The sequence below is a fragment of the Pelophylax lessonae genome (assembly GCF_965119305.1).
Source record: "Pelophylax lessonae genome assembly, chromosome: 8".
NCBI classification, from domain to species: domain Eukaryota; kingdom Metazoa; phylum Chordata; class Amphibia; order Anura; family Ranidae; genus Pelophylax; species Pelophylax lessonae.
The window spans coordinates 5,265,364-5,275,950 of record NC_138775.1 but is presented as its reverse complement, the minus strand read 5'-3'; the positions used below and the strand labels follow the sequence as shown (position 1 = coordinate 5,275,950).

At 44.8% G+C, this 10,587-nt stretch overlaps 1 protein-coding gene across 1 annotated transcript; it reads left to right on the top strand.

The window, feature by feature from the left end:
- The first annotated feature begins 954 nt into the window (after positions 1 to 954).
- Positions 955 to 7,718, top strand: ARHGDIB (Rho GDP dissociation inhibitor beta). The gene is made up of 5 exons (XM_082265829.1): positions 955 to 1,133; positions 2,821 to 2,904; positions 4,590 to 4,666; positions 4,746 to 4,809; positions 7,318 to 7,718. The coding sequence occupies exons 1-5, from the start codon at positions 956 to 958 to the stop codon at positions 7,521 to 7,523; spliced, it is 609 nt and encodes a 202-aa protein (XP_082121955.1). The 5' UTR covers position 955; the 3' UTR covers positions 7,524 to 7,718.
- Positions 7,719 to 10,587: the final 2,869 nt, after the last annotated feature.

Genomic DNA, 10,587 nt, shown 5'->3' with positions numbered 1-10,587 from the left:
AGCAATGATGTGCAACAAAGCTGGAACAAGGCATGTGTGAGAGAGCAGCAGCACTGAGACGGGGAAAGGGATAAAAAAAAGTCAAAACGGAATTTCATTAAATTAATGCTGCAACCATTTTTAAACACCTCTTACACAGAACGAGCTGAATATCACCCATTTTGGGTTCCAATCTTCATTACAGATCAGTAATTTCAGGTTGGTGTGGTTTCTGCCATGTCAAACCACATGCTGATTCGTTGTATTTCTCACGTACTAACGCTGACGTTTAATATATGTGCCTTCCCTGGTGATGTCATCACTGGGTCTCTGTGCTTCTTTATGCAATGCAGGCAGATCATGGCTGGTGGGAGGAGCCAAAAGGGGGCGGTACATAACTTCCTAAAAAACATCACAGCACCCTGCCTCAGTACTCCTCTCAAGAGCTCTCATTCCTGATGCAAGCAGTGGGAGGAGCTATGCAAATATCAAACTGCCTTGAGGAGTGGGTGTCAGTCTGGAAGAATGGGTGTTCCTAGGCAGGCGGTATTTACATAGGTAACGCCCACATGTGGCACTAAGCCTCTATAATTGAAAGAAAAGAAATCCAATGAATGAAAGGGTGGGTCAGGGTGGGGAGGAAAGTGCTCAATGATGCTGGATGTCCCCCAGCCAGGAAATGAGGAGGGGTCTGTCTGACTGGCTGAAGCTTCTAATGCACATTGTGAGAAGCTCACAGTGTGCAGTGAAATCAGAGGCATTTCAGTCCAGGAGAGGAGCCGGTACAACTATGCAAGACTGAAGGGGGGGCTGGGGTGGGTGGGGGGGGGGGGATTTAATGATGGGATCTCCTCTATAGAATATCCACGCTGTGATCCCTACAGATCCCTATTTGTTTGTAGGACCCCTTCCTGTGCTCCCCTGTAAGGGAAAGGATTGGTGGGCTGATGGATGTTTTTGGTTCTTGCAGGTAAAGATGTCTGAGAACAATCCAGTCACACCCGAGGTGGAGGACGATGACGAGACGGATTCCAAGCTGAACTACAAACCTCCGCCCCAAAAATCGCTGCAGGAAATCCAGGAGATGGACAAGGATGACGAGAGTTTAGAAAAGTACAAGAAATCTCTTTTGGGTGACGGGCCGGTCATCGCAGGTAAGAAAAAACTTTTTATTTTTTTCCCATTCAATTTAAATTCTTTATTCTCCAAACAATGAATACTGGGGCTAATGGTGTCACAGAGCGCTGCTAGTTTTCAAAAACAAGAAGACAGCAGAAGCTGTTTGCTTTGGGACTCTTTGGGGTCTGTTTAAAAAAAAAAATTACTAGCCCCATCTAGTGGCTATAATGAGCTATTTTCCTGGAAATGACTCAGTCAGGAAAATACCGCATTATGCCCACAAGATGGGGCTGAAAATAAACATATTAGGCAAATTATGAGAATTATTTGTGATGGCAGTGTAAATTTTTGAGACCTTTGCAAAGGAATTTATTTTTTTTTTTTTATAAATAGACCCCCATCTATACCTGAAAACAGGCAAAATAGTTAGGGTGGGCGGGTATCATTCTAGTGGCTCATTTATGTATATTCATATACGATATTTCACATTTTACGTTACTAAAAAAAAAAAAAAAAAAAAAAAAAAAACATTTTTTTACTTTTTGTTTTTGAGACCTGAGGTCAATGAATAAATGAAGAAAAGCGCCATAGCTTCCCCCCCTAAAAAATAACTGAAATAGATCTAAGAGGTCCGCAGTTAAATGTATAAATACTATAGGACAGTGATGGGGAACCTTGGCACCCCAGATGTTTTGGAACTACATTTCCTATGATTCTCATGCACTCTGCAGTGTAGAGGAGCATCATGGGAAATGTCGTTCCAGAACATCTGGGGTGCCAAGGATCACCATGCTACAGGATAATAAATATGGGTAAGTGGTATGAGTATACTTGTAGATGTGTCCAGTGTGTGAGGAACCCCACAATTCCTGAGTCACGATTGGTCAGATCCCTAAATTGTGAGATTCTTCCCGGATATTGGGATGAATCGGAAGCTGTGTGAGCTTCTACCTCCGATCTGATCACCATTAAGGAGTAATGGCTGCAAAGTGCAGATTTCAGGTGACTGACCGGTGACGGGTGAGCTGGGATTTGTGGTGCGTGTGTTACCCCCTGCAATAAAGGAACAAGCCGAGTCCTAGCCGAGGAAACATTCAGTGCAATCAGGATGTGCGGTCATCTACAGGAAGAGCAGAGGGGAAATTTCACAACTCTTCCTGCAAAATGCTACACTGTGTTCTCTACATCACTGTGCTACAAACATGGATACATTGTATGCTTACATCCCTGGATACATTGTATCCTTACATCCCTGGATACATTGTATCCTTCCATCCATAGATACATTGTATCCTTACATCCATAGATACATTGTATTGCTAAATCCATGGATACATTGTATTTCTACATCCATGGAAACATTGTATCATTACACCCGTGGATACATTGTATCATTACACCCGTGGATACATTGTATCATTACACCCGTGGATACATTGTATCATTACACCCGTGGATACATTGTATCATTACACCCGTGGATACATTGTATTCAATTAAAAGTCCAGAATGTTTCCTAGAAGTAAATCTTTTGAACCCGGCTGTATTTGGATTGTAGGATACATTTCTATATGTGGGAAAGTAAAGCTTTACTACAATTTCCAGACAGATCTGATCCATGCTGTACAACACCTGCGCAGGAAAATCAATTCTTCCATTGATACATTCACAACTATTGAAATGTGTATTGATATTGAATTCTATTTTTTTTTCCTTTTATAGATCCATCAGTTCCAAATGTCAAGGTGACCCGGCTCACGCTGGTCTGTAACACGGCTCCCGCACCAATCACCATGGACCTTACCCGTAAGTGACATCTTTCATGGGATACATTTTTTTTTTTTTTTTTATATTATTTTATTTATTTTTATTTATTTATTTTTCTGACAAAGATAAAACATTTTTTCTATTTTAGACATTTAATATTTACCACTTGTAGACAGCAGGTGGAGCCCTGGGTTTCTTTTTTAACTTTTTTGCAGGTGTAATGTATTGCTTTGCTGTTTTATAACCTTGATTGTGAAAAGACCTCGGCTACAGGAGCTCAACTTAGTAAAAACAATACACAAAAATGCTTTACACCCAGTGAGTACTGATACTAATTAGAGCCTCCCTCAATTCTTCTTCCAATGGAATCTTCAAACCTTCCAGGATTCTGTTGATATTTCATACGTTTTGCAGATTTCTCAGTTGCACATTTATACTGCAAATCACCCATTCCATCACATCCCAAAGGTGTTCTATTGGATCCAGGTGCGATGACCATTCCCTCAGCAGAAATTTGAATTCATTGGACCAGCCTCCATTATTATTATTATTATTATTATTATTCAGGATTTATACAGCAGGGAATTCCAGAGGACAGGAGAGGCTCTGGAGAAGTCCTGTAGGTGAGAATGGTAGAGGGATAGAGAGCAGGAAGTCTTGGGAGGACAGTTTGGGTGATATTTTGAGACAAGGTTGGTAATGTAGCTGTGGGTGGTACACAGTTGTGGGTGGCTTTGTAAGTTGTTGAATTTTATTCATTGGGTGAGCAGACGCCAATCAAGGGTTTGGCAGTGGGGGGTGGTGGACACGGGAGTGGAGAGATTGGCAGAGAGGGGTGGAGGACACTGAGTGGAGGAATTGGCAGAGAGGGGTGGAGGACAGTGAGTGGAGGGATTGGAAGAGAGGGGTGGAGGGATTGGAAGAGAGGGGTGGAGGACACTGAGTGGAGGGATTGGTAGAGAGGGGTGGAGGACAATGAGTGGAGGGATTGGCAGAGAGGGGTGGGGGACAATGAGTGGAGGGATTGGAAGGGAGGGGTGGGGAAAACTGACTATAGGTCAGTGTAGGGATTGGAAGAGAGCGGTGGGGGACACTGAACAGAGACCAGTGGAAGGATTGGCAGAGAAGGGTGGAGGACCCTGAGTGGGGAGATTGGCAAAGAGGGGTGTAGGACACTTAGTGGAGGGATTGGCAAAGAGGGGTGGAGGACGCTAAGTGGAGGGATGGCAGAGAGGGGAGGAGGACACTGAGTGGTCTGGCATTCTTGAAGGAGTGAGGGGGTAGCCTATGTAGCAGAAGGCCAATGAGGAGTTGCAATAGTCTAATAGTTATTATTCTCAATGGAAACGTTTGAGGGAAGGTGGGGGGGTCTACCTTTTATTTATTTTTATTTATTTATTTATTTTTTAGTCTTTAACTGTTTAGTTTTGGTGATACCGCACACCCCCTGCAGCCTTAGTTTTCTGTTCTTGACTGACAGGAGTGGAGGCTGATCTGGTCTTCTGCTGTTGTAGCCCATCTACCTCAAGGTTGAAAATATTGTACATTCTCAGATGACATGAGATAAATCTTTCTTTGTATGGACCCAATCATCTTGCTCAAAAATAATTCTTACTGGTTGCTGTCAGTCGTGGTGCTTTATACATCACTCTTAGTATAGAAGTGTGTCTGAGAGTTCTTTCAGTGGGCACAGATTCTGTTTCATCTCTGATTATCATTTGCAGAGGACCTGGAGAAACTCAAGAAGACGACGTTTGTCTTAAAAGAAGGTTCAGAGTACCGAGTTAAAATCCACTTTACGGTTAGTTGTTCTTACAATACACACTGTGCTATATGCTTTGTAATATAAAGAACTATAAACCATGCTGGGTGTCTTCCAGGTATGCAGAGAGATCGTGTCAGGACTAAAGTATGTGCAGCACACCTTCAGGACCGGTGTCAAAGGTAAATCTCTGCTGGCACATATTATTTTTGCTACCAAAGTCTGAAGGGGGTGTGGAGGGTAACAAAATATTATTGAAAATGTATTTTTATAGGCTATTAGGGGGTGTAGAGGACACCAGGGATGGATCCTGGATGGGAGGAATGTGTCCCCTTTGGGTTGTGTTCCCTTTAAAGTACTCAGGGTATCTCACCTATGGAGGGTGAGGGGTTTTAAAAGAGATTAAGTCCTTATCTGGAACCGGTTGTTCGGAGGCTTGGAGAGATTTTTGGGTTGGAAAGAGCCTTAAACCCTGATTATGGGGACTGAAAGGGTTGGCCGGCCTGTGGGAGAGGACGTAAAGGAACAGAAGCAGTCCTCAGGTGAGAGGACTGTAGGCTGTTGAACACCTGAGACCCTTGTAGGCTCTTGCAAACTTTCTGGACCTCTAGAACAGGCGGGGATTGTAAAACCCTGTTAAGGGACAAGTGTTGGTGGCAGTGAGCCATAGTTTGTTTTGTATACCAGTAGCTATGGACTTTTTTATCTTGCTTATGCTGATGAGAAGCGTTTTTGTTTTGCCTGGTTTTTGACAATAAAACACTTTTACAAAGTTGGCTGGTTGGTGATCCCAGACTCCCCCATATCTATGGATGATATCAGAGGCGTAACTAGAACCTTAAGGGCCCTGATGCAAGAAACCATGAAGGGCCCCCCAGACCCCTGGCCGGGGCCCTTACCTTCAAGCCCAGGGCTCTTCCCACTAATCCTGGGGCTCTTTACACTCGTTGCATGGCCTTTTATTACGGTCCCGCAGCAGGATTCTTTCACAAGTTCTGCAGTGGGCCCCCTTCCTGCAATCTTGGGGCCTCCCCACAGTAGTGCAATGCCAGGGTCCGGTCGCAAGTGTGACCTTTGCGATCCTGGAAGTTCACCCACTGGTTTGCTACCGGGCCCCCTGGAGCATGGGGCCTGGTAGCGATTGCAACCCCTGCAACCCCTGTAGTTACGCCCCTGGATGATATAATGGAAAAAGAGATGAAAGCAGAACAAAATCCATACTCCACTTTTCTCCAAGTATGGTTGCGGGCCTGTGTGCCCCCCATTAGCTAGGGAGTATTAAAAGTGGGCTGTATACGAAGCACTGAAAAGGAAATGACTACTCTGCGTGTGACTGTATATAGTACAGGAGGTGGAAAGTAACACAACCAGGGCTTTTTTTTCAGTGGGAAAACGGGGGAACGCAGTTCCGGCACCTCCAGGACTGAATGTATGTAATGGCTAGGTGTGCTGGAGGTGTGGTGGAGGTGGTCTGTTGATGCTGGTTGCTGGGGATCTAATGTCACTGGAGGGAATCTATTATTGCAGCGGGGTCTGTTGCTGGGGAGATCTGTTGTTGCTGGCAGGGGATTTATTGTTGCTAAGGATGAGTCTCATGTTGCTGGGGGGGGGTCAGTTGTTTCTGGGAGGGATCTACTGTTGAGGAAGAGGTCTATTGTTGCTGGCTGATGAAAGATCTGTTGTTGCTTCCAGGGGTCTATTGTTGCTGAGGAAGGGGGGGTATTTTCTTGTAGGTGGTCCATTGTTGCTGGGGGGGATCTATTCTTCCAGAGGGTCTGCTGAGGCTGGCTGCGAGGAGATCTGTTGTTGCTGCTAGGGAGGGGGGTGTTTTGTTGTGAGTGGTCCATTGTTGCTAGCTGCAGGGGATCTGTTCTACTGCTTTTCTTGTTATCATTAACAAACTCAATACAAATTAGTTAGTGCCACAAATGTTACTGTATTATCTAAAAGGGGTGGTCTTGGGAGGTGGGTAATGGGTGGAACCAAGAAACGGTGCTCAGAGGTGGGTAGGGGCGGAGACAAGGAGTGACTTTCTGCACCTACTCTCTGTGAAAAAAAGCAATCATCTACTCTTAATACATTATTTAGCCTTAACATAGCCACAAACCACCCAATACTACCCTTGGTCTGATGTTCCAGTAGGCGAAGGATTGGACAATTTTGAGCTACTCTAGCAAGCAAGCAATAACCAGAACTTCTGACCACATGAAGAACTAATTATAAGACTTCAACATTTTCCAGCTGTGTGATAGGGAAGGAAGAGGTTTGGAGGAAGTAACTGAACATGTATATGCTGCAACAATCCATCATATACAAGCAACATATGTATAACACAACACCCATAGGCAGGTTCCAATGTGTTTGAGGACAGGTAGAGGTTTCCTAGTCCTCCATTCTCAGGAGGTCTATCTATGGGCGTGCTTAGGAATAAAAGACCAAGGCATTTGGTTCCTGAAACGACTGCAAGCTCTGCAGTTTCTAGATTAGTTCCCTATTTATTGCACTTGGCCATTTGGGATCTAAAGACATTTTTTTAGCGTTAAGTGAGGAACTAATCTAGAAACTGCAGAGCTTGCAGTGGTCCCTGAAACCAAATGCCTTTGTGCTTAAGTTTTGCCTTCGTCCTTCATTTTATTTGCAATTTCTGTGACTGTGTCCAGACAATTCTTTTCTCTGGTTATTCCTTACAGTTGCCAAAGCCACATTTATGGTGGGAAGCTACGGACCCCGAGTGGAAGAGTATGAGTTTCTGACACCCTTAGAAGAAGCCCCCAAAGGAATGTTATCGCGAGGAACGTACCACAACAAGTCCTTCTTCACTGATGATGACAATCACAACCACCTAACTTGGGAGTGGAATCTGTCCATCCGCAAAGAGTGGGATGATGCCTCCTAAAATCCCACATTGACCACAAGTGTCCGCAGTGTGCGTTATTCCCACAGCTTCTGTCTGGAACCCCCCCCCCCCCCCCCCTTGTTGTATTGTATCACCCAACGTGCCTAATTACCTTCCAGCTCAGAGACACACAAAGCTTGCTAAATGTGGACCAAATTGATCCATCTGCTTGCTCAATTTTGAGCCAAATGGATCAATGTGCTCTATAGGTGATCCCAAATGAATCGAATCAAAAGAATCTGGTAGTTTTAGTTGATATATATTTACAGTCACTGACCAACCAGGAAGAAATAAGTTCTGATGGAACAAATAAATATAAATCTATTGGTCTGAAATATGAATGTGATTTTTAATGTCTAAGGATTTGCCATCAGGCAGTTGAGCTGAATGACCAAACCTGTCTACTATTAAACTAAAACGTTTAAAATGCTTTTTCCTACAACATTGTGATGATGAGCCAAGATCCCCAACTACCAAGCCCCATGTTCCATCGCTGCCACTGGAGTCCAAGTCTTATATCCCATATGGCGCCTTTCCACTGCATGGAACCGAACGGTTCGGCTCGGTTTTGTGCTTTTCCGCTGCTGGTACCGCATGGTACGGTGTAGGAACGGTTCGGTACGGCGGCGCTTTTCCACTGCATGGAACCGAATGGTACGGCTCTCAAAAACAGTACCACCTCGATTGTGGTTCCAACAGGTACCATACCGGTACCATATCCCACAATCCTTTGCATGCAGTCACTACTAGCCACTGATTGGTCAGAGAATCCCACCCACCCTGTTGTTATCCCACCCACTTAACTTTAGTGCTACTTTAGTGGAAAAGCAAACATATACCGTACCGAACCGTTCCAACACCGTACCATGCGGTACCAGCAGTGGAAAAGCAAACCGGGCCAAGCAGGGCCGAGTACAGCTGAGCCGGTACTTGCAGTGGAAAAGTGCCGATAGTGTGGTATATTTTAGATGTGGGCATGTTTATGTTTCAGTGTTTTCTTACCACCACAAAAATGTTGGCAGTAATTCTCCATACAGCTCATTCAAAACCCCAGACTAATATCTTTTTGTATTTATTGTATTTGCAAAAAGGAGAGGGCAACCAGAAGAACTAGTTTACAAATTCAAGGACATCTTTTAGATGTGCTTCCTAAAAATATGAATTTGTAGCTTTGAAAAATGTATATTTCAGCCTGACCCCCCCCCCCCCCACTGATGAATGGTCTCTGGAGATTTCCATGAAAATCCTTGCTGTAAATTGTAACGTTTGTGCTAAGATCTAATGCAATAATAAAAATCTATTTAGTAATTGCCTCTTTGTTCCCTTTTTTAATGGAAACCAGACCGCTGTCAGCCTGGAAGTTCTTGTCTATTAACCCCTAACGCCGGCGCCCCCCAGCCCTTTAAGAGGTTTCTGATGCTGGGAGGCAGGGTTTATGATCATGTGATCGGCGTGATTGGCTGTCACAGTGATCACATGATTGCAAGTAGAGATCAGGAGCTTTCTATCAGTCGCCAGTAACTGTGCCGGGCGTGCGCTCTCGGCACAGTTTGTTTACATTCTGGTACGCATGTATGCGGCCCCTCGGCGTTCAGACCCACCCCCTGAAAGGCCGCATAGATGTGAAGAGGTTAAGATCATACAACTTTGTGTGTGTTGAGGTTTGTGTTGGATCAATGTTGGCTCCGAAACAAGCTAAAACACATGAAGACAAAGTCAAAGAGAATAAAAGCCAGTGCATTAGTATGTGGATGCATGTGGCCTCAGTCAGCGCCCCTCCAGCCACGCCCCCTGACGTTTTGCCCCACTCGAAACCAACGTGCCTTGGTTTCGGTGAGCGGTCTCCTGTGACTAAGCCCCAGTGAGGGGGGGAGTGAAACCTGTCAGAGGGGTATGACTGGAGCCGCGCTGGCTGAGGCCACATTCATTTACATACCAATGCGCTGGGTTGGTGAGTGGCGCCTTTTCTTTTCTTTGATAATGATCTTACACCTCTGAATAGTGCACTGATGCTGTAATGTTCTGGTACCTTTGGGTACCCTAATTACTCTTTCATAAGTGTATGCGCCCCACCATTCTCTTTTGGTAAGGTGCGCATACACCTTTAAGACTGATGCTGTCATCACTGAGCGCCGGACTGGATGCCTATTTAGATCGCCGGCTCTCACTCACATGTGTTCGTTCAAACTGCTTTGTGCCTTGATGCTAACCTGTCTTGAAGCTCTCGTGCTTGCAAGCATACCTCGCTGTCGGAACCACGCTGCGCTGATCCCTGTATCCCGCTACCGGATCATCCGCTCTTGCCGAACCTCTCCTCTGCTACATTGCTATTAGTGATAAGTACCCCACAGGGGAAACCTCTATAACCTTCATACTAAAGCTTACACTATCTAGCTCTGTATACTAAGGACTATTACTACATCTGCATTATCTAAGATTGCTAGCTCTTGAGCCTACTACCACCTGTTCTTGCACTGGGTTGATCTCTCCTGTATGTCCACCTGCTACTCTGTCATCTGCTACCATACATGATTGCTAAACCTATCTGCATCCCATCTGCTACTATCTTACTTTCAAGAACATTTCCTTTCAAGTGTCTGTCATCTACCATCTCTACCCAACCTATCTCTTCAGCCTATCATCACTGTGTTACTATATACATAAGTCACTCTAGGAAACATCTTATTGAGTGTGTGTATTTACTTGCTGAATTGAGATCATCCACACATGATGAGAGTCATTGGGAGTTGGGATTGGTGTCTCAGCGTTTCTCTACATGACTACTGAAGTGGAATATTTCTGCAGCTGAAAATCCACATCATACATAAAACGCAGGTGTGTTACAGATGCCAACTCCCTTCAGCGGGGTGATCTCTGCCTCAGCTTATGGCACCACTCCAAGTTTCATCTGGATCACATGAAGACAAAGTGTTCTGCAGCACCCTCCTAGTTAGGCTGATAGGCAAATTTAGTTTTTGGCTCCAGGTCGATGATTGATCGATTGATTTGATTTGGTATGCTCAGGATTCTTAGGCTGAGCGTTTGGTTGCTTCACCCTTCCTCT

What these genes read in the sequence shown, in the direction of transcription:
- ARHGDIB (XM_082265829.1), top strand. Translation starts at nt 956, where the DNA reads ATGTCTGAGAACAATCCAGTCACACCCGAGGTGGAGGACGATGACGAG. An exon ending in TGACGGGCCGGTCATCGCAG is followed by an intron (nt 1,134 to 2,820) that starts GTAAGAAAAAAC and finishes TTCCTTTTATAG; the next exon opens with ATCCATCAGTTCCAAATGTC. An exon ending in GAGTTAAAATCCACTTTACG is followed by an intron (nt 4,667 to 4,745) that starts GTTAGTTGTTCT and finishes GGTGTCTTCCAG; the next exon opens with GTATGCAGAGAGATCGTGTC.